We start from the raw sequence: 24146 nt of genomic DNA, 5'->3' as shown, positions 1-24146 counted from the left end.
CTCTGTTGTGGCTAGCATTCTCCTTGATCAATTTCACTTAAGGTTATCAGATCCACCAAATGATCATTGAGAATATGACCTGTATATAAAGAAAAAGAGAGAAAAGAATATGACCAGAATGATGATCGGCTGATCACGCAAATTGAACATTATGGAAGTTAACCGGTAACATGAAGATACTTTTACACAGCATGACACAAAAGTATACACGAAGGAGAGAAAAAGGAAGAAAAAGAAAAGCCATATTCTCAAAGTTAAAACTCAATGCTGATACTGTACAGAAATCAAGCACCTGAACTATTAAAGCTAATACATGGCCGGGGTCCTTCCGTGCTTGCACAGCTTACATATTATCATAAAACACCTGAAAAAACTTACCTATGCCCTTTCGTACTTCAATTTTGAAAGAAAACCATTGATACATGATCGTGATAACAAAGCTATAGAGCACATGCCACCTATGAATGTTGCAATCTCAATCACAGGCAACTCTTCAAGATATAAGCTCATAAATAGATACGTGGAAATTTATGCCTCAGCTTGACTGTTCACGTTCACCTGAATTGCAGTAGAAAATTCTGTGGTTTTGAATGACCTACACCCTGGAATACTCTGGTGCTAGAATTCTGCGCCAAATTTTGCATTATAGGCCAACCCATTTCACCCATCTGAACACACGCCCAACTTTGAAGGGCAGCTCATAGTCTCTCGAGACAGATGGTTCTCTTCTTGCTGCCTCTGGTTCTGACCAAAGATATACGCCACGTTCTTGATGACTACCAGGAACTGTATTATCAAGGATGACAGCAACAAGAAATGCAATGACCATGTTGAACGACAGCAATGTGTTGAGGACATAGTTGACCTGAAAAAATATTTACATGCTTAAAACTATTAGATTGCAGAAGGCTTCATTTTGTGAATCAATATACTCAATTTATGTTGCCAGCATAGTTGCAGGTTTCAGTAACCACATGTTCAGTCTAACAATGAGATGCACACACTTTCTAACATCTGCTCTAGAACAATCTGTATGCTACAAAAGATCAAGAGAAAATACTGCATGATATTGCCAATAGAACAAGTGATATTGTATGCAAAATATGAACCAAGGACAGCTTCAGTAGGATATGTTGAAACTTATAAGCATGACAATCCATGCTAAAGCATGGATTTCACGATTCAGAGAAGCCTAGGAGTCCCCGGGTTAGGCTCCTTCTGTTGCCTTTCACGGGTTCAGCTTTGACTCAAAGGAACAGTAAAATTCTCCTGTCATGCAAGAGGAACATGACAGGTAGATAAATGGCAAATAGGACGTGGCATTTGCAAGGAACCTTACCTTGTCCTATCTAAATTATGATAGGTAGATATCTCCACCTGGATTTCAGATTTAATGTCTGATTACGTCCTTTGAAAGATGCTTCAGCACATTCACGAAAATAAAACATTTATAGTTTTATTGAAAAGGACCACACGTCATCTATTCACAAATATTATACATATAGAGAAAAACTTATCTTCCAGATATTTTACCTAAATCCTAAATAGGGCAAACATCTGCTTCAGCCTGTTGAAGGTGGGAAAAAAGATCAAACCAATTACTGAATGAAACATAATGGTTTGGAATTGAGGAATTAACTTTAGGTTAACCAAAGAAAAACAATGGGTTTAGTTTTATGAGAAATCTAAATCGATCAAATAGGGTAGAATGAGATGGAACAAAATAAGTCGACTTTTTACCCGCAGGGCTATGTCACAAGCATCGATTGTACTGCAAGGAACCATTACCACCCATTCCTATGTGGAATAACAGGCCATTCTAGAGGATGATTCTAACATTTCAGAGCCTCTTTCCATCAAGCTCCTGCTTGCTAATATCAAAAACAAGCTATGAAGCTCTTGGTATCCATATTAAAAGCACATAACCAACTGAGAAGTGAAGCATTTCAAGTTCAGAAAGGACCAATTATACATGATTGTGTTCGAGCCCACATACCTGCCCTGTGCATTTGTGTGTGTATGCATAGCTCTCCAAAAAAAGTTATGCAAGATCTTTTGCTCGAGAAGTAACAAAACTAGAAAGCAGAAAATCTGTTTAACCCAGAGCTAATATTCGAACAAGTTGAGGACATACCCCACTATACCCTGTTTGGAAGGGCCCATGAGAAGCAACAACATATGGTTGGAAATAACTAGGAACTGACGAGTTTGCGTTGGGGTTGAGCCCATATTGCTGAAAATAAGCAGGTACAGACAAGGAGAAGAACAATGCCAACCCAACGATTATACTATTTCGAGAGCTTCCCGTTACACTATAACGAAGGTTGGATAAGCCAAGAGCAGCAAGCATTGCCCACATAAAGCAAAGGAGTGCAGCAACCATGACATCAGGTATTGAAGCAATGAAACCTCCAACTTTACCTGCACATATAACAGACAAGTGGAAGGTTGATTAAAAAAAATCTGCCAAGAGATGTTACAAGCAAGTGTTCTGTATTATGATGCCACACACTTTTGCGCTACATTTCAGTATGCTTGTGCAAGTACAATCAATAAGATTGTGAAAGCTACCTACTTACCAACGAAAGAAAGAAGTATCAGAACAACAGCACCAAATTCAACAGCTCTCCGGCTACCCATTTTGGTCACAGCAATGGTATGAACATTTTCAGTAAGCGTAGTTGATCCAACTCCTGTTCCCCAGAGACCAGCCAAGACACTAGAAATACCTTCCATACCGATACCCCTGCTGACCACTCCAGCTGTCGGTGGCCTTGATGCTACAAACAAGGATGAAGCATGGTACGAACCAACCTTAAGTAGCAAACCACACAGATATTGTCAGAACATACCACACGAGATGTCTCACAAGATCATCAATTGGAGGTAGCTTCCAATAGGCATGAAGAAATTATGTGCGTATGCGGATAAATGTATGTTCAAATAGAAGTAGCTTCAAAGGAATGTTCTAGAAATATTCATTACGAATGGAAAGTAACCAACTAATAGGGCCTATTTGTAAGTGTGGAACAATTAATTGCCAATACATTTCAACAATTGTGGTGTAACAACCAGCAGATTCATTGTTTCATTTCTATATTTTGCAGCATTAAATGCATAGTAGAGTTTAGCAAATGTTGGACCACAAATTTTTCATTTTGTAGACTTCAGCAAAGAATGTTCAGTACACAAGAAAAGCAAGTGAAGAACCAGTATTAATACTCCTGTTTAGCACAAGAAAAGCAAGAGAATAATTAATTGCCAATACATTTCAACATTGTGGTGTAACAACCAGCAGATTCATTGTTTTGTCTCTATATTTTGCAGCATTAAATGCGTAGTAGAGTTTAGCAAATGTTGGACCACAAATTTTTCATGTTGTGGACTTCAGAAAAGAATGTTCAATGCACAAGAAAAGCAAGTGAAGAACCAGTATGAGTACTCCTGTTTGGTACCACAAATTGACAAGATAAACAAGATATACAAAAACAGGAACATATTAAAAGAAAATGGGAAACTTACTGAATCAACCGATGCAATTATTGATACAACACACATCACAAGGGCCATTTTCCAATTAAAAAATGGTGTGCCCCATTGTAATGGATATGGAAACCGGAACCAAGGAGAAGATCTCAAAGCATGAGAGGTGTCAACACGGCAATGCTTCATCCTTCGTACATGCTTCCTGCAGTAAGCTGAAACACTGTTCGAGGCAGGGACATTCATGTCACAACCTTTATAGCTATAAAGTCCAGACTCCGTAAGAAGGAAAGCAATTGCCCATGTAATTCCCAAAGAAAGAGGAACCTGTCAACCACATTGAACAACAGTACTTCATGATGAAAGTATTCTACGGTCATTATAGGATTTATCCTTAATGATATGCATGGAGTAGTGAAAAGGGAAATGTGGATTGTAAAAGAAGCTACACGATGAGGAGCTTAAGTTATGAGGTTACCGCATAGATTAAGAATACTCGATAACCAAATAGCTTTATTTTCCGAAGATACTGCATAAGAATGTAAAAGTACGTAATTTAGTCATTGAATAAAATTAGCTGCAGCAGCATGTTTTGAGAATAATGTTACATAATATTCGATTATAAGCATGTGCACAGGTTATAAGCACTTTCTAGTTTACTGTTTACAGAATACTCACAAGTGAAAAGATGATGACCAAAAGTATCTGCAAAATACCGATCTCCAAACAGGCTCCTACTTGAGTGAAACCATAACTGAAGAAGGACAGTCCAATAGCTGCAACTGTCGGAGACACAACAACCGGATTTATTAGCCTGCAATAAGAAGATGAGGATGAGTCAGATGTGCACATCTCATTGTAGGACAGGGCTTAGGAGAATGTAAAATGGCAGTTCAGCAATTACTCTTAAATTACCCAACTTCTCTTATATTAGTACGTGGGATATTAAGAGATAAGCAAGGATCTATGCCCATGACAGTACCTTATGTCATAACTCATACCTGTTGGTCGACAAGGACAGGATCTCTAAACTAGGTTGAGTCAATGTTCACTTGTATGGTAAACAAGTTCCAATGTAAAATTCATTCCAAACCTGCCACAGGCTTAATGCTTTTAACATGCTACTGCATAAAAACTGGCTACACCAGCAGAATATAACTGCCGTAATAATTCGAGGAAACTCTTGAGCTTTTAGATTAAAGTCCTTATCTGATCTCCCATACAGCAGGTGAGCTTTGATCTAGTGAAAGTAGCTTCTGACATTGGAATATCTTCGTAGGGTAACTTCTAGACATAGGAAGGGACTTCTTTTAACATAAACTACATGAATTGAAGCAATTGTTGATCTTGAGAGATAACTAGAGTAACAAAAATTATAGCATGTGAGAAATAATTCCAGATAAGGAAATGAGCATTCAGAGAAATGGAAGCATGAATATAAGTGTCAATTCGCTACTGATCCTCAAGAGTAATAGCATGGTGGGTAAATTGTTTATTGTGTACATCTAGAAGCATATAAAGTAGTGTTATGCTAAATGTGCACATTTTATGCAGATTGCATCACATATTTTTGTATATTATGTCGATTCCCATAAGGTATTCATCACTTATCAATGTTTAACAGGTGCCAAAGAACCATTAGAAAAGATACTGAACAACTAGAGATGAAAAGAGACTTGCAGGTTGACTAAAGAGTTGGGAGCTGAGATCTTCAACTTGTACAAATCCCAAATATAGCAGGTAGGAAACAGAAGTCATGGAAGGCTTATCAGGATATTCAAGTTCAAATGTACCTCTGATGTAGAAGAAACAAGAAAGCACAAAAGACGAAATTCGTGTAACGCTAAGATAAGCACACCTTAGAAGCAATGACATAAGCCCAGTGTATCCAACTAGTGCTTGAAAGGCAGAAGATATAATCAAAGCTCCCTGTAGCTCCTTCATTATGTGCTTAAAGTTCTGCAACAAAATATTCGCTTGCTGAGCTCAAATAGATGTTCCCACGGGAAGAACAAGACAGTATACATCTTTACAGTTCGCATCATAATAATGAAAGATTGAGGTTAAAGAGGCGCAAAAGCACATACATTCCCATTTAGACCCAGGAACTCCGGTGAGTTAATTATCGCCAATGCCGGAGCGAGATACACAAACGATGGGCCTTGCACAAGCGGCAACCTGGTTCCAAAGAACGTATGCAACAATGTGGTAACACCCGACACAAAGAGTACAGTTGACACCACTGCCGCTGTGTCATCCTGCAAGATTATTCTTCTTTCATTCAGAAAATCACCTCACTGTAGGAGCAATAAGAATGTAAAGACACTACTCACGTAAGTGCCGCCCATCGCCGGAACTATCACCAGTGGGATAAGAATCAACGACCCCAACATAGAAATGTAATGCTGGAATCCATAGATCATGATGGGAACTGCAAATAATAAACAAAATTACCAGAACATCGAAAACATTAAAAAAAAAGTTACTTTCTTTTACAAGGACTGAGCTCTCACCTAGGCCAGGAGTATCTCTGAGCTCGTACTTTATATGCGCCTGCCTTTGCGCTAATCCTTCGTCGTCCTCCGGCAACTGTGGCAACGCCGCCGGCTGATGCGCCGGAGCCGGCGGGGGATCCGCCGGGGCTTGCCCATTCGGCCTCGACGCGGCCACCGCGGACTTGGGGGCTCCGTCCGAATCCGTCCTCCGCCTCGCATTCGCCGACCCATTCTCGCCATTCGCGACAGCGGGAGGCGGAGGAAGCGCGGTATTTCCCCGACCCGACTCCAGATCCACGGTAGGCTGGGGATCCACCGGCCTGGGGAGCGCAATCTGGCCGGAATTGCTCGCATTGGACTCTCCGGAGACGCGGGACTTGAATCCGGTCCGCTTCGCCCAAGAAAGCGGGGCCGGTGGCGCCTGCTCTGGCCCCGGCGGCCACGGCCCGGGTCGAGCTCGCCGCGGCGGTTGGTCGTTGCTCGCCATTGCCGGGATCTCTCTATGGCAAGTCGAGGGTTAGGGTTTTTGGTGGAAGGGCGGAGGAGGAGTAGTATAGTAGGAGGAAGAGGGAAGTGGTGGGTTGTGGTAGTAGCAACGAGGAAGGGGAGATGGAGAATAGGGGGGAAGAAAGCGACAAGTATAAGTTGGATAGAGAGAGTGAGGGTTCGGTTTCTTTTTATTTTCTTTTCGTTTTCTTTTTTTTTTTTAAAAAAAACCTTTTTTTTTTTTAGGGGCTAAGGTCACGGTCGGAAGCCGGGTTTAAAGGGGTTCAAATCGATGACGCATGTCACGTATGGGACTTTAAAAAGGGCGATCACAACGGAATCAACGACCTAAATGCCTTTAACGCTGTCGACCATTAACCCTTTGGTATGGGAGGTAAATGCACTAAATGCCAGATATCATATACCTCCTCACAACCTCCCCACCCAATAACGGTGTTAATGCCAAGGATTCTTTTCTTTGTGAATTTGTTCATCTTTTTTAAGTAATAAACACATATGGAGAAATATAAAAGTTAAATGTCAGCGCATAATAGAAACATTTTCCTTTGTAATAGATGAGGGATGGTGGAGGTAATGAGAGTGGTCCCAGAAAATTATGTCGAAATCGCGTAAAACGCGGAAGAGTTGTGAAGTCTTGTGGATTTGGCAATTACTTTTGTTTGAACAGCATCATCATAGTTCGTTTTGTTAGGAATTGAAATGGATTTTCTTTTTATTAATTTGGTCAAGAGATGGAATTCGATTTTTTTTTTATTATTTTTATTTCTTATGGTTAGTACTTGGTAGCCAGTAAGTAGGCTAGTTTTATAGAGGAGTGATGGGCCATAACTCCCTCTGCCTGGCCCACTGCGTCCAGGCTTTTATAAAAACATCTTTTTAACTTATTCTTTCTCTTGAATAGTGTAGTAGATACAGTAAGTAAAGCGGTGGTTTTGGCGGGAAAGACGAAATCTCGATAGATCGATCGGCTGAAAAGCATTCTTCCCTTCCCTCATATATCCGATCGCCTATTCGCCTTCCTCGGGCCCTCTTTCTTGCCCTAGAACTACAAAATCCCTTCTACACGACGCCGGCCATGGCATGAGGCAATTCCGTCGTCGCCCGAGCACAAAGAGTATGTTGTCCTCCCCCAAAGCGCATTATTTTGTCTTTCATCTCACTTTTTGATTTTGTTTCAAAGAACGCCGAGATAGTGTTTGGGAGTTTTTGACCAATTTACTATTAGTAATAAAAAGTACTCATTTGCTACAGTTCTATAGTTATACTTAAGCTCCAGGTCAGTTAAATATTTAGATAGCCATATTGTAGAATATAAATACTATTTATATTATTTATCACTCATCTCTCATCTCTCTTAAATATCTTTATCACAATTCTATTACTTTTCTTTCTCCATCTTATCAATATCGATAGAAATAAGCAAAATGTAAAAAGTATTATTAACAAATATTATGTTAATTGTATATGTATTATAAAATTCTTAATAATATAGTATTTAATTGACATAAATATTTTTTATAAATTAACTTATTATTAAAATAATTTTTATATGTACTGATAACATTAAAAATATAGCATTAATAGTATACAAATAATAGTAGCAAGTGATCATCTTCATCATGGTTCTCACCTCACTTAGTTCTCTTGCATCATGACTGTACATTAGCTTCTTTTACAATGGCAACATGTCTTCATTTCCTTGAAGATGGTTCTTTCTACTGTTACACAGAGCATGAAATAAAAATAACTTACATGCTGCAAATTGGTTACCACCATCCAAAGCCAGCTACAAATTTATGCAACTGGTTGGCTTCTCGATGCCTGAGAAGCCATAATATACAAAAATTGTCGGCCAGTGGTTTATTGGACAACAAATTCACTTCCTGTTGCTGCTAGTTTCCCTCAACCTCTTCTTCATGATCTAGTCTCTTCTTTTGTTGGTGTCTTCTTGCCTTTCTGCATTTTGCTTGCTGCAAGGTGCAATCTTGGACACAGAGGCCTTGGTGCCCTCATCGACCGGTCAAACCCTCTCACGCAGACAAATCCTGGGGACGATAAAAGAATTTCACAATTGATAAAGAATAATATTACCGACTCATTCCACTTTTACTGAAAACAAATTACCCTTGCAAATTTGTTCTGAAAATTTGGTGATCTGATATTTCTATTTAGAGTGGTATTTTTGAAGATTTTGATCAGAAATTTGATCTTATAATCAAATATTAAATCTGATCAGATCTGAAATTTGGGCAGTTCTGAAGTATCTCATCTGGAATGAAATCCAGAATCTGATATGAAATTCAGATTTCAAACTTAATAAGTTGATCGAGGAAGCAGAGGCGAACTAAAGAAAACAGAACAAGGAATAGAGGAGTTCTAACTTCTAACTTCTATACGAGGCATGGTATGAAACTGTAGGAGGAAGAATGAATCCAAATAATCTTTATCCACCCAAAAGACATCCCAGTTACAAGGCCTTAACACTATTTGTAGCAGTCCCAATAAACTCTTAAGGTTTAACAAAATAAGAGTAAGAAGAATAGGCCTGGCCCAGGATAGGAAATAGCCTAAAAATATTCTGAAAATACAAGAAAGAAGGAAAATACACAATGAAACAAACAGTAAACCTTACTAAGTCCGAAAGAGACATCAATAGCCAATCCAAAAGTGGCACTAGCCATGCACCAAGTCTTCACCTATGCAGATAGATCTCGTCATAATTTTTAAGTTGTACTCATTAATCATTATGGGGATGTATCTCTTTGGATCAAGGCCAAACAAGCTATAGGCCTAAGAACTAAGAACCCAATGGCATCAAAAAAAAAAAATTGTGATCTTTTTGCAGAACTGTTCCAAGCATGAGTACATTGTTTGCCTATCATATTGTTCTACTTCTTTACAGTTCACATTGACTATAGATTTCTAGTATATGTTGCTTCTTTTTCCAACTCACTTTTTATGTTTTCTTGTTTCTTTTTATCTTTATTCATTATGCCTACCCCATTCAACAAGGCTAATGCTCTAGTTCCTTAAAGTAGTAGATCTCTATGTATTAGATGTGTTATTTTTTCAAGCTTCAATTTAAAAACATGTTAATTAATAGGCTATCATTTCTTGGAGAATCTTCATCTGAGATTGCAGCTATCTCTATCTTTTTCAATCAAGATATAGATAGATCTTTTGCTTAGATTCACAATGATAATTCTTGTGATTTTGTACAGTAAAAAGCAGTTCTTCTGAACTTTTTCATGTAATGCTGGTGTTTATGTTATCTATTTGAACTTTAAAGACATGCTATCTAATTGCATAATGCTCAACAGAAGGGCCAGAGACTACTGATGATCAGATGGCAAGCACAAAAAACAATGCTACCAGAGGAATTGCATAAAATGGGTAAAACCCCACAAGTGATTATCTAGTTTGCGATACAATATTTTGATATGACATATGTAAGAGATTTACTTGATAGATGCTCTTTTTGTTAAGTTATTTATAAGCAATAAGACTAACACAAAATTGTATAGTTTTATTATCTAGCTATATTATATGAGTCAATTGCAAGTCATAATCCTACTTTATTGTCTTGTATGTTTTCTTTTGTAGAAAAGCTTGATAGCTTGTGCTCCTATTCTAGGCGCTTGCTTGTTTTCTTTCCTGGATTTTTTTATGAGCATCTAGAAAATTTGATTATGAGATAAGCATTATAAACAAAATTAGATATTTGTGATTTCATACCTTTCCAGAAGCAGTACTGTATGCTTTCAGTTGTTAGACCTGATCAAGTAAAATACCATAGTCAGTGTCCTCTCCATCAGTAATCTTTTATGATTCTTGAATATTTTGTGTGACAACTTACCTCTAAATATTGTTGGTATGGAGGTCCCAAAGTAAACTGTTCGCCTTTGCAAGTTCCATATCCAATTCCTAGGAACATCAATGGGGTTGTGGCTAGAATAATGATCTGCAAACACCTGCATGATACCCAAATGTGACAGACAACTAAAACTAAAATATTGTGTAATCATCTGTTCAATTTAGTCGTCGTTGTCAATTATTTGATAAAATAAACTTTGACAGACAAAACTGAACTTACCTCATTAACTTGAAAGTAAGTGCCATTGAGTGGAAAGCTTCCCCTTGTTGCTGTTCGACATGGTATCTGCTCATATTTAGGTATTAAGTATCAGCAAGCAGATGAATTCATCTTCTTAATTGAATCCATTTTGTAAAGAGTAGAATGAATGAGAAAGTAGTGCTTCTGGTTGAAACAAATCAACAATTAATGAAAGTAACTGCTGTCCAATTGTTTTCGGCCTGTAGGAGTGATTCTATAGACTGATTTGACTTGATTTACTCAAATTTTAGTACATCTAACCCATGAAAATAAATGATTAAAGGAGAATGGGAACATACTGTTCATGGTATTATAGTATGTACAGTAGTAGACATCAGATTGCTTGTGAGGATCTTTTTCCCTCTCCAAAGTCCAAATTTCCTAGTTGAAGTCAACTAGAAAGGGAAATAGTTGGCTGCAGGAATATAATCTATAAATGTCAATAGCATAGTTATCAAAAGTTCAAAACTGGACGGAAATAGATGGTTGGATCAGTAAACCGATAAATCGACCATCAAGCTGGTTCAATTTTGTTATAGAACCGAAAATGTAATTGACCGGGTAAAAATTGGCCAACCTAACGATTCAACTGGAGAATCGTGCAACTTGGATGAGTTTCTACAAGCTGATTGGGTTGCTCATTTTTTTTTAAAATTATGTAGTTGTCCTTAATGTTCAATATCTTTATAATTTATTCTAAGGATAATTTAGTCCTAAATTTAAAGTAATCATATTTGTAGAAAAAAATTAAAATATGATTTTGTATGTCATGATTTGATATACTTAAACCTAAATATCATTAAAAAATGGATAAATAATACCTAATTTTGAAATGGCTATATAGAAGAAATACAATTGTACTGCTTTTTAGTTTTTATAGTTTTTTTTAATTCTTACTAAATAAACTAGTACTACGACTGAGTGACCTACTGATTGAACCGTCAACCCAGTAATGCAACTTTTAATCGAGTAAAGGTCTAATCTGGTTTTGATAACTACAGTCAATACTTAGTAGCCCAAAGGAGGTAACTCACATTGACTCTAATGACTGACAATATAATTTTGTTGTTCGATAATGTTTTCTTTTCCTATCTTGTCTTTTCCCATCAAACCTTATTCTATGTTCTATCCTTTTCTTTTGCAAATCTAGATATAAATTATATAATGCTGAGATCCTCTCTTGCTATCTCTGCAACTTCACTCTAGCATCTATTCTATCATTTCCTTTTGCAAATCTAGATATAAATTATATAATGGTGACTTCCTCTTTTGCCATCTCTACAACTTCACTCTACCAATATATATTCATCACTTCCATTGCTTAGTTAACAACTGAGCTTACATCAGTTCATCTAGCTTGAAGAACCTTGCTCTCTGGAGGTTGCATAAAATGGGAGACTTAAAAAGCTTTTAAGCTATTAGCATTCTTATTACTGTACTTTGACATGCTCAAAAACACTGCCTAGTCAAATAGAATCCTGAGTCTTTACTAATGTTTCCTTTAATTGTAACTTCAAACTGCTAAGGTTTATGCGCGAAAAGAACTATTCACCAGTGCTAAAAGCAATGCCTTACCAGAATTGTTCCTCTGACTTTTTGATCTTGACTTTCTCTCACAGAACAGCAAGCATAACATGTCTCATTGTCACACAATTCACCAGTGTCTTGAGAATTGCAACATGTTTCTGGTGGTTCAGTTGATTGTGCTGTTTCACCTGTGCATTTGCCAAAAGTCACATGCAATGCACACATATAACCTATTATATTGCATCACAACATTTGCTTGCCTGGCATCCATATTGTTAGGAGGTAAGGGCATGGATCATCAGGTTCTCTTTCATCCAGATCCAGCTGTAAATTATTCAGTCCATTAGGAATTAAGTTACCACATGGGTTAGAGGAAAGTTGTAGGCTAGTCAGCTCACCATTTTTAAGAGAAGGTGGGAATCTGGAAGCTCGTATCTGCACCAACATTAGTTAGCTTAGATTCCCATATATGGGACAGTACACAAAACCCTATAAATTTGACAAACTTATCTAACAACAAAACTGACAATAATGTTTGCTTCTATGCTTGTGCCCCCAACCCAAAAGTAAAAGATTTATATTGTGAAGAAAGTTCTATTTACATACACTTGATGCTCTGTCCGAAGACGGCTGACATTCTTTAGCTTCGGCATGGGGATGGAAGCAGCTTCTGAGGTGATAACAACCAAACTCCTCACAATATCCTCAGCTTGAAGTTCTTTATTATTTTCTTTAATGCAGTTCTCTATGTTTTGTGCAAACTCTTCCAAGTTAAGCTTTATTACAGGAATTGCATCAGGATCTTCATCAAAAGTGTCTTCTATCTCACTTTCTAAAGTTTCTGTACACTCAACTTCTGGGCTTCTTGGCTCTTCAATAATTGGTTCAGAATTGTTAACGTAAGCACCTGTCGGATAAATGCTCCCCTCAACTTGAGGTAGGGGCATCAAATTGAAAACAGGAACATTATAATTTTGGGAGCGAATTGGATTTCTTGAGCTCACTAAGGTTTTCTCCTCTGGTCCTGGAAGCGCAAGTCTCGCACTGCATTGAGATAGAAAGGTTAGTATCTTCTCTTCATATCACATACCAAATTCATTCCATATTTTGTTTATGTTGCTAAATGCCAACTCATTTTTAAACTTGAGGATGACTTAGATATGATTAAGTAGCAGTATTATGAGAGTTGGCTATATAATTGATCCTTGCAATAGTATCCTATTAGTCAAAATAAATATTTTTATGCAGAATTTAGTTAGTTTAATTCTTTAAGTCTTCCTTTACATGTCCAGCTGTATTTTTGGTCCATTATGGCAACAAAGGATTGCTTTCTCCTTAACCTCTCCAGATATGCTTTTGCATCTTAGGAATAAATCTCATATGAAACTGAAGTGTGATTTAACAGCTTTAGCCTAAGTTTAGACCTTCAACTTTATTAACATTTACATTATTCCTTGAGGCATTTAATGCCATACATTCATGCAATACCTTGCATGAGATAGTAAACATGCATCTTAATCTCAGCTATGTTAAAACTGATGACAATCCTATCTAGAGAATATCTCTAAGAATTTTAGGAACATACCTCGCAAATGCACTTGCAAAATGCTTGCATTCGCCTCTCATTGGGCACGCATTACAATTTGGCTTACTTTTCGTACAGAATACCTGCATGATGTTTGAAAAGCTCATTTCAACTTATAATTTAAAGTTATTTATAAGTAAATATCAATAAGCTAACTGGTATACCTTTCCAAAAGTAATCATCTGATAATGTAGCTCATACCTGTGGAATTATGAATATGTTAGAGTGAGTTGTTCAGTATGATGGTTATCAGCAAGAAAGGTAGTCATGATGACTTATTATCTGATCATCATCCTGACAGAGGTAGCACTATGAACATGTAAACTCTGTGGAAAAGTTTTCTAGAACTTACAATGTCTGTTGATCAAGTTTACACAGTCGAGGCCAAAGGTACTTTTGGATTTTCTCCAACATAGGATATCTTTGAAGAGGAAAAAATGAATTAGAATGATCTGTTGTGGACAGGCATATCTATCACATTGAAATAGTTCATAGAGAATGGAATCATACTTACAGCTCTAGAAGATGCAACTGAAGAGACTCAGGAAGGGGTTGAAGTGGTACCCATCCCAGCCTTACACATATGCGACCAACATTAGTGTCAACCTGACCAGAAATTTGAGTGCCATTATAAGTTTTGGGTTTTCATATAGGTCCCTATAGAATTTTTCTTAATCAAGTAGCTTACTGGAAATGCTAGATGGTGCAATGTCAGAAGGCGAACACACTCGACACTCTTGAGTCCCAATCCCCGTATGCTAAGTAGGTAATCCCTGAAAATTCAATGACATACATATTTATATGTTTCTCATAATAATTCTCTGATTAACAATGAATTACTTCCTTATAGTAAATGTCCAGTCTATTGTGTCAATGATAGGAAGACAAGCCCCAGAAATACTCATAAGCAGTCCACCACCTCTCTCCTTTGGGTTTGTCATCCACCAAAGACTTTAACTTACTGTTGATTAGAATTTGTTCATGCCTCCACATCTAAATTTCAACTTGATAAAATAGTTGCCAACTTGCCACACATAAATTCATAAAGAATTGTTCTATAGTCATTTTCAAGATGTGGCAGCTCTAATTTAGCCTGCATTACAGACTCTTCACTGCCATGTGTATCTAATAAGGCAAAGGTTCCTAGTCATGATAGTCCATTCGAAGACATTCTAGTGTTGATCAGATAAATCAAGTATGCATAGGAAAAGAAGATAATCAAGATGCCACTTTGGCTAATTCAAAAGAGTAGGATTTCTTGATTTTTCAGCTTTATCAGGAAGATATACAAGAGTATCAATAAGCTTAATGTAAAAAAGTAGCAGTAATAGGTGGTCGTACTTTGCTTTGTCTGGTGGGATGTCTCGTAACCATTCAAGGTCAATGCTTCCATGATCTCTGATTAAACGATTTAGAAGATCCTGTGAGAAATTCATATCCTGTGAGCAGAAACAATAAATACTAACAGAAAGTATCAAGAGATTCCTCCCAAGATAAGCACTTGATAAATTCAATCTAGATTACCCTGCAAAAAGGATTACAATTTTACTAAAGCGGGGAGCATATCACTTACCTGTGCTCCTTGGAATCTCTGTGATCTTGCAGATCCAATTGTATAAGTGAAAAATTAGGCAAGATTTTTACTAACTTCTGGTATACTTGGAACCTCTGACCTTAGAGCTTATTTATGTGCTGTTATGTTGCTAATTGTTTTCTTCTTATTGTAACTTACAAGGTCACCAAGTTTTAGGTGATAAGGTGAATTTGAACTCTTCTATTTGTTCCTTTTTCAGGCTGGAAAATTTCCGTTATAGATAAAGTTTTTTTTCTTTAAATATCCCCATAGGTATTCAGGATGTTGTCCTTGAGAGTAAAGAAAATCTGTTTAACAAAAGCCAACAAGCCTAACAATCTTAAGACCTGCTATCTAATCTGTCATGATGCTTGTGAGCCTAATGCAGCATATTTACCAGAGTGAGATAAAAGATGACAACAGCTGAAAGTCATTTCAGTAACAAGAAACTGAGCACTAATATTTGTAAAACATCTAGATGTATATTGACTACAATCAATAGCTATTGTTACAGTACCTTAATTCTCGCTGCCAGCACATTATTCATTCCTCGTTCTCGAATGGCTTCAGAAATTTCACGTACTTCTGCACATCTTACTGCCTCCCAGTCTAATGAGTCATTTCTTTCAAAGCTTCTTTCTTTCTTGTAACCCTTAATACATGCCTGCCTCCTAAGGTTATCCCAGTCAAAACTCTGCGTCTTTTCACTTGCAGCCTTTCCCTTTCTTACTTTTAATTTGTCTGTTGCCATTGCTATTGGACCATTCTGAGAACTGCTTCCTTCTTTTGCAAAATTAGGTTCATCTGCCTTACAATTCTTTCCCTGTCCATTATAAGAAGATTTTGAATATGATTCATGCACCTTGAAGTCCTGGATCTTATCTGAAGCTTTAAATGCCTGTTGAACATTATTCCCATGGAAATCTGCTTTGTTTTCTTCTTGATGAGAGTTAGCTGCATGGTTAGTCACATAAGAGACAGTAAATAGTTGGAAGATTTGATTATAAGTGATGCGAGTGAATCAGCTGCAAATGACAGATGATGACTGACCTGCAGTCTTCGTTGTAATTTCTGATGAAGATCTACAGTTGCAGTCCACAATTTTCAAGTTACTAATCTTGGTTGTACAAGAATCAGATGGTGTATCACAGGTGCTCTTTTCTCTTAGTGCACTAGTATTCTCCATGCCCTCAGTTAGGGAACTGGAGGAATTATGAGAGCAAGGAGATGGAGGAAACTCTGACTCACTTATACCATGTTGTAAGTGATGAAGGTTGATGTTAGTTGCATAAATAGTTGAATGGCAAGAATCTTCAGATTGGTATAATCTGTTGTTTCCTCTTGTTTTCTCAATTGTACAATGATTTTCTGCTAATGAAATCTTACCATTGCCACTGTTGCCCAGTTCTTGCAGTGCAAAACCTTCAGAACTGCTGAAGGTACTTCCAGGCACCAGAACAGCTCCAGAGCTTGATTCTAATCTTGACTTTAGTTGATTATTCATCTCAATCAGCCTGTCTAGAGTACTCTCTGGCGAACTTGCAGATCCTTGGGAGGAAACCACATCCTCCTGTAACTGAATGTCTTTAGACTCTATAGTTCCTATTAGTTCCATTGTGGTGTCCAGACCAAATTCTTGTGCTTGAGGACCTATATCATTCTGTTGGTGGACATCCAAACCTTTATCATCTTGTTCATCTACCTTCTGACCTGTAATGTCACTCCTGAGTGACTTATTGGGGATGGTAGTTCCCATATCCTCCCTACATTCCTCATCATGGATAATGAGAGGATCCTGGTGCTGCCTCTTTGTACCTTGCATGTTTTCTTGCCTACTGGTGTCATCAAAAGTGCTCATGTTTGCGGCATCTTGTTTGGTACTATCGGCTTTTGAACATAGAGGAAATTTTGCAGCAAGGGCCAGAAAGGCAGAACTGTGAAATGCGTCACAGAAAGTTTTGACTTGATAAACAGTGAACAAAAACTACTAAAGCTGAGAAAAGTTTATCAGCTTTCTGAAAAATGTCTTTGTAAAAGTAGTCTACTAGTTAGTATTTACCTTGAAAGATGATCGGAGACATTCTGAGTAAGAAAAACGCCTATGACAGAGTCTAGGACTGATCCTTTCCACGGTGAGAAGTGTCTATCCCCTTATACAGAAGCAATTCAAGCATATGCATTAGATTTTCTGTTTATTTCATTGGTTTTGCAGAAGTAGATATGGAAAAACGGATAAACTTCACAAGGTTCTAGTTGTATCTCATAATATGTGCTAGGTTGATGCAAGAAGATTTCTACAATATATTATGTGTATTCCTTTGAATGTATTACTCATTCTGTAGCTTATTTTTTATATCTTTGCATTCAATGGCAGAAGGTTTCTTACTCATAATCAACTCCATAGCTTTCCAATCATGTCTTGCCCTGTTTACATTAGGTTCCTGAAATTGCAAATTCGCTAGAGAGAATTTGAGCTAGAAAAGATGTTTTTGCTGCATTTTAGAAGAACAGCGGATAATTCATAGTGAGCTTAACTATCTAAGTAGATCAATCAGATGCCTTCTCTTAAATACAGTGGCAAAATCCATTAACCATAACAGGGATTGAAGCATTGAGAGTTCTTTGCCGGAGGAAGAACTGATATTCCAGCTTAATTTGAGTATGAAATACCTTCATCAATGTGAGGTAGTTCAGGTAAACTAAGCAGGATTAAGTAGATGGTATTTTTCTCATAGCTAAGCTGTGATGGGAACAGGAATTATACCATTATCAATTGCTAAACTACGAATAACTGTAACTTGATATATGTTAAATGAGACTTCATCACTAATGAGAGAAATCCGATGCCTCCAGCTAATGCAGATCATCTTTTACTGTTGGATGTAGACATTATGAGGTTTAGATATCAATGAGTACAACAACAACAAAAAAAGAATTTTGAGGGAGTGCCATCAATACCTTGAACAAGGCGCATGCGTGCAATAAATGAACTTGCACGACCGTGAAAAACTTGCCTTTCTTTCTCCCACCATTTCTCCTTGTTTATGTCCGAGCCCTCTGTAGGGCCACTTGCTTCCTTCCCCATCAAAAGTTTCCACACCCTATTTGTCTCATCATCCAGATTTACTTTTGCTCGAGGGCGTTGTTTCTTGACAGTGTCAAAGGGACCCTCATATGGAACCATCACGCTATTACCATACGGAACAAGAGCTTTTTGTGATTCAGCTGTAGCATGTACATGTTCTGGATTTACTTGAAGTTGTTTCAGCCTCCGCTCGATATCTTCTATAGGATCCACATAGGATACTATTGCTCTAGATGGTAAGTTAGCATGTGGTAGTTCCCGGCCACTGTTGCTGCTAATATCCGTGTCTTGTAAACTCTGTTCTTGAGAGTCCCCTCCAACTGCAGTCGGTCCAACAAATTTTCTGTGACTATAATTTCCAGTCAAAATTTTATTATGAAGCTCATCAGTTGACAATATGGAACTGAGAGAATGTGCTTGACCCTTTCTCGTTCGCTTCTTGGTCTTTATCTTCACATATGTGGTTGCAAACAAGGCCTCCATGCAGGACTGAGGTGATGTGTGTTGTGTTGGCAAAAACAGGTTTGAGGAAAGATTAGTAGCAATCAAAGAAGACTTTCGGACTCGGAGTGACCTCTTCTTTTTTGTTCTTCCACCTTGGACAGATAACATCTGTGCAAACTCCGGACTCTCAGAAACACAATTCAAGGTTGTTTTTAGCGTTTCTTTTCTAGAATATCCAGAAGGCGAAGATGAATCTTCTGGCAAATTCATATATTCATCCAGCACTTTATTCAGTGAGCGACTGAGATTAAATGCAATTCCTGCTGGTGAATTTTCCACCTCCACTTGCAGTCCTTGCCGGAGCAGAACACTCGATGTTGTTCTGGAGCTAGGATCTTCAGTACATAACAGTTTCTCCTTAATATGAGATTCTGCATTAGTTACTGTTGATTCTGGTTGTCCATCTATTGCTTGGTCCTTATATTCAAAATTTAGTTTCCTCCTTACTGATTTAGTATTGATTCCCATATGTGGATTAGCAGCTTCGCCTACTCCACCTGAGCTTGAGATGAGATGGACTTCTTCGACAGTATCTGAGGAGCTATCTAAAGAGTTAAGGCTTCTCTTCTTCCGCACATAGCTCCTCTTACCTGTCTGGTTCTCAGGTTTCCTGACTGGCTTAGGTGTTGCAGGCTTTGGAGTTCTTCTCGTGTTCCCTTCGAGGATGACCTTGGGCCTGTGCTTCTGCCTTCTTTTTTTCTGCCTTGGTGTGCTGCTGAAGTTTACCCTCGGGATTTCTATCTTCTCATCTTTCTCAGTTCCCAACTGCTGAGAAGAAGTAGCTGATGTTTGCTTGTGAAGCTCATCTTGTCTTGCTGCTGAACAAACAGGTTCAGAAATATCACTGGCCACTTTCTCGGTTTGATCGAGCAATCCACTAGTTTGCGGCCTCTTTGTCTCCTCAGGGAGCCCTTTGCCAGCCAAATCAATTACTGCATGAGGGAAACAATCTTGAATTCTCTCGCACTTATCTGGAGTTATAGGAAATTCTGCCTTTGTGGAACCATGCTCCACAGTTTCCTCTGCCATGTGTTCCAGCATGATTGTATCCTGCTTGCTCCCCGCATTCCCCATTTGATGAACTAAATAACTCTGCTGGTAGTGCCCAGACTCGTGCATGTCTTTACCTGGAGTTATTGGGGCTAATGAAGGTCCTGTTTCACAAAAACTTGATGGCTGCCAAGTGGGAATTCCAACTGCAAGATGAAATAAAAGCAATAATCCAGTCAATTCAGGTGTACATCGCATAAAGTGAAGTTTTGCAGTGAGATAATGGAAGAACACAGTATAAATGCTTTTCTACCCTTTGTAAGCCCTGCAGGTAGCACTACTATACTCCCGGTCATGTTTCTTGCTTGAGCTGGATCATCACTTAACGGCAGGTTATCATTGAGTATCTGTGAAATTCCTGCAGTGGTGTTGCCAAAGGGTGTGGATTGTGAGACGACAGTGCTGTAGGTGTGCGTTTGGCTTGCAAAAGATGGTGTTTCCATCTCCTGGCTGCCGAGAAATTGCACACTCCCGCCGCCACTGAGGCCATTAAGAGAAGAATTCAAGCTTCCTGAGAAAGAACCGTCTTGGGCTATCCCGCTGCTGCTACAGCCAGCGGAGACTTGGAAGCCATGGCCAATGCCGGAGACAAGGACACTCTTCTCGTTGTTGGGCACTGCTGGTGTAACAAGAACCCAAGGTTCTTGCTCTTCCAAATCCTTCTGCTGCTGAAGCTCAACTCCCCTTCTTGTTTCCATGATTCTTTACTTCAATCTAACCCGGAAGCAAGAGATTTAGTCCTGGATCACCGCAATCTCTTCCAGTTAGAACTGCATTGTACTTACAAAACCTCAGAATGACTGCAGCATAGCAATGCAAGGATAAACAATCTCCTCAGAAGCAAAAGGCCTAAAAATTGACACTAGAAATATAAACCAACAGCCTATTTTTTATTCCTCTTGAGAAAAAAAAAATACAAAAAAATTGAACTTTTCGGGCAACAATAGAACCCATAAGGATCTCGTACAAGAGAGATTACTCACTTACCTTTTATTGTTGCGAAACAGAGTCAGAACAATTGCATACCTTATCGGATGGTTCTGTGAGAGCCTCAATCTCTCTCTCTCTCTCTAAACTCTCCTCAGATGAAGAAGAAGAATCTTTAGAGAGATGTCAATCTGAGATCAAAGCTAAGTAACCGTCAGTCAAGAAACCAAAGAAGGGAAAATCCAAGACAGAAGCCAAGCAAGTAAGTGAAGCCAGAAGGAAAGCAATGGCGGAGAAAGATGAGTGCGAGAGAGAGGAAAGGGAAGAAGAGTTCCCGGTGATACCCGGACTTCTTTCTAAAAGCCAAACGAACTTTTCGGATTTTTTATTAAAAAAAAAAAAGATTTACTTATGAGAGACAAATAAATCGTATAGATAGGTAAAAGATGGATTTTTCTTATATTTTTCTGTCGTTGGAGTCGTTCACGAGTTAACGCCGTATCCGAGAAGTTGCGGGGAAGAGGGATATATATATATATATATATATATATATATATATATATATATATATATATATATAGGTGTTCTTATCGGCGGCCGATATATCGGATTGGAATAGAATGACAACTACCGAGCACGTGAGAGGCACGGGAGTTGGGGGGTAGTGTTCGCCACGTGGCAGAGGAGTCCTTCCGTTTGCCGCGAGTCGAGTACGACCCTTCCCGGGGTTTAAAGCATAGAGAGAGCACATAAAAATACCTGACACCAACTCAGGGCCTTGGAATTTTGCTGCTAGACCCCCCCCACATTTACTTTTAATTTTATATTTTTTTAGTCTTTTAACCTTTGTTTTTCCTTTCTCTCTGCCAAATTTAAGTTCATTGTTGTTTGGAAAAGAAAGACGAAGAGGAAGAAGAAGACCAACGATATGAGATGGGCTGAAATGAAGTAGAGTTTATAACATTAAGTTCTAATGCACGATGATAATAGTAAGGAGGCCGAAAATGAGATAAGAGGTGGAGGAAAGCAGAGGGAAAAATATAGAGGAAAAAAATAAGAGTATTCTAATTTTTTTTCCTTTATGGTTGATGTGGCAAAGATAATGACGTAGGTTTTAAATAAGTCACAATGCGACAATAATGCCTCACGTACTTATAAAAGCTAATACGGAATTGTACTAATTTGTATTTTCGTTGCATCCCTATAAATAAGTCGTGGATCGAAATAGATTTATTTTATAATTTATTTATTAATAAATAATATTAAAATAATTTTAATTTAGAATAATTTTAAGTAAAATGTTTAATTGTTACGAGTGTTATTTAAAATGCTAATAAGATTAATATTTTCCAAGTAAAACGCTTTAAATAACACTTTATATCACTTAGCTTAAGAAGGACTTTACTTACCAAGATGTTTAAAACTTAAACTATGACCACAGTAAAATGGATCAAATATATAGAATTCTTACTATACGGCTCAATTAATAATAATAATATAATAATTTATTAATCTTATTTTTTTTATATTAGGTTATTACTCTTGTCATTTAAGACATTATGCTTATTATTAGTATCTATAACAACACTATAAAGGGACCTTAGTACTACTCTACTCATGTGATTATTAATAAAATATAGTTATAAATTTTAAGTAACCTAATTTGTCAAAATTATCTAGTAGATAAGAAATGAAGCACAACAAACCCATTGTATAATTAACAAATAGTATATTGGCTCTACATTAAATATGCACCAATATATCTAATCGCCCTTATGATTTCTTTGTACTCAATTTTGAGTATAATTAAGATTGTTGGTATACACAATCAATGTAAGTGCTCATCTAATAGCTCGATTGAATTGCCCTAGATCCAAGCCAAGTGGATCGAGCATATTCCCTAATTTCTTCTAATGGATCATTTGATTTCATGTGTTTCAAAATACAACATTTATTGTGTTCAATGAGAAACTATCGTAAGTAATATTGAAATAATGTATTTTGGCATCCATTTAATTAAAATGAATATCGATAACGTATAGCTCTTGAAAAGAATATCCAACTAATTTTATGCATCTAACTTTCATTATAAATTTATTTATCCAAATAGTTAATCTCTAAACTTAAATACCAAAAGGGATTTAGTTTAGACATGTCAATTGCCATCACATATTCCCAACAAAAGAAGGTACTGAATGTTGACATATGTTGTAAAGATTCAAAGAGTTCAGACACTTTTCTAGCATGTCATTAAATACATAAAGTGAGGATAAAGTCAACATTTTATATTCAAAGAGAACACTGCCGGCCTTTTTCTAATAAATAAATTTAAGTAATAAATTTAATAATAATAAAAAAAAACTCGCCAAACACATTATATTGTTTATATAGAGACCTATTTTGACTAAAAACTCGCTCCAAAGAATAGAAAGTTAAAAGGCTCAAAGCAAAGATCTCTTCTTTCTTTACTCGTATTCCTTTTTCTCTTCTCACTGGCGTTAGTTAATCCGTTGGGCCATGCATGCACGTTCATGTTATAGCCTTACACAGTAGAAGCATTCATCTAATAATCTAATTAAACAACAAAATAACAACTATATAGTATATATAACTCTAATCTTATTTCACCCATATCAATTTGGCTAACTACACCCAACCTTGACCCTCCTCCATTAGACTTAATATGACATCAATACAATTATAAAATTACCCTCCAAATATTACTACATTAAACCATTTGTCACACCAACCCTAAGTGACAAGTGCCAATTTATGGTGCCATTTGGGAGCCCCTCCATTTGACACATTTATGCCAAACTATATATATATATATATATATATATATATATATATATATATGCTTGTAAAGTTTGGGGAAAAGATTTGGTTTCATCTATTAAATATTTCTCACCTAACCGTTAACGAATTATTGCCAAGTATTTGATTTCGCTCGTATTTTTATATTTCGTAGCGTAACGATCTACCGGAAATCCCGTAATGCTCTCAGGTGTTTCGGAATTTGTGCATATATTTATTTCTTCATTTTTTTAAAAAAAAAATTAGGTATTTTTAAATGAAATATGGTTGTGATATTAAATTTAGGAAGCTAAAGAATATATTTTATAAGGTGATCATAAATTATTTTTGAAGTAAAAGTGCAAATATACTGGTGGCTCTCACTAATTAGAAAGGCTTATAGGTTAAGTCCTAGATTATGGTAACTTATCAGAAGAAAATCCTTGTCCTCTAATATCATGAATTAAAATTAATTTTAAGCTTAATTATAGAATCAAATT

General features: G+C 37.2%; 2 protein-coding genes and 2 long non-coding RNA genes across 4 annotated transcripts; 2 read left to right on the top strand and 2 right to left on the bottom strand.

The window, feature by feature from the left end:
* Positions 1-225: 225 nt before the first annotated feature.
* Positions 226-6606, bottom strand: LOC140792066 (nucleobase-ascorbate transporter 12). Its single transcript, XM_073142881.1, has 10 exons — positions 5997-6606; positions 5817-5914; positions 5571-5741; positions 5342-5442; positions 4162-4297; positions 3962-4012; positions 3523-3810; positions 2580-2814; positions 2135-2421; positions 226-865 (listed from the first exon to the last, which is right to left on the bottom strand). Exons 1-10 carry the CDS (start codon positions 6463-6465, stop codon positions 644-646), a joined length of 2058 nt encoding a protein of 685 aa, XP_072998982.1. The 5' UTR covers positions 6466-6606; the 3' UTR covers positions 226-643.
* An 852-nt stretch (positions 6607-7458) lies between these two features.
* Positions 7459-11351, top strand: LOC140792194 (uncharacterized). The gene is made up of 2 exons (XR_012109697.1): positions 7459-7599; positions 9806-11351. It is a non-coding gene; the product is annotated as an uncharacterized lncRNA (long non-coding RNA).
* On the bottom strand, positions 8106-20621 carry LOC140792192 (protein ROS1C). Its single transcript, XM_073143044.1, has 19 exons — positions 20177-20621; positions 18243-20069; positions 17344-17434; positions 16335-17218; positions 15802-16238; positions 15053-15132; positions 14400-14484; positions 14226-14317; positions 14064-14132; positions 13876-13912; positions 13712-13794; positions 12733-13170; positions 12525-12561; positions 12387-12450; positions 12175-12314; positions 10579-10644; positions 10342-10456; positions 10221-10259; positions 8106-8530 (listed from the first exon to the last, which is right to left on the bottom strand). Exons 1-19 carry the CDS (start codon positions 20619-20621, stop codon positions 8400-8402), a joined length of 5160 nt encoding a protein of 1719 aa, XP_072999145.1. The 3' UTR covers positions 8106-8399.
* LOC140792193 (uncharacterized) lies at positions 19287-20816 on the top strand. Its single transcript, XR_012109696.1, has 3 exons — positions 19287-19425; positions 19506-20194; positions 20288-20816. It is a non-coding gene; the product is annotated as an uncharacterized lncRNA (long non-coding RNA).
* Positions 20817-24146: the final 3330 nt, after the last annotated feature.

This window comes from Typha latifolia, chromosome 7 (assembly GCF_019914945.1).
Source record: "Typha latifolia isolate L0001 chromosome 7, TyphaL0001v2, whole genome shotgun sequence".
NCBI classification, from domain to species: Eukaryota; Viridiplantae; Streptophyta; class Magnoliopsida; order Poales; family Typhaceae; genus Typha; species Typha latifolia.
This window is presented reverse-complemented; position numbering and strand designations above follow the sequence as displayed.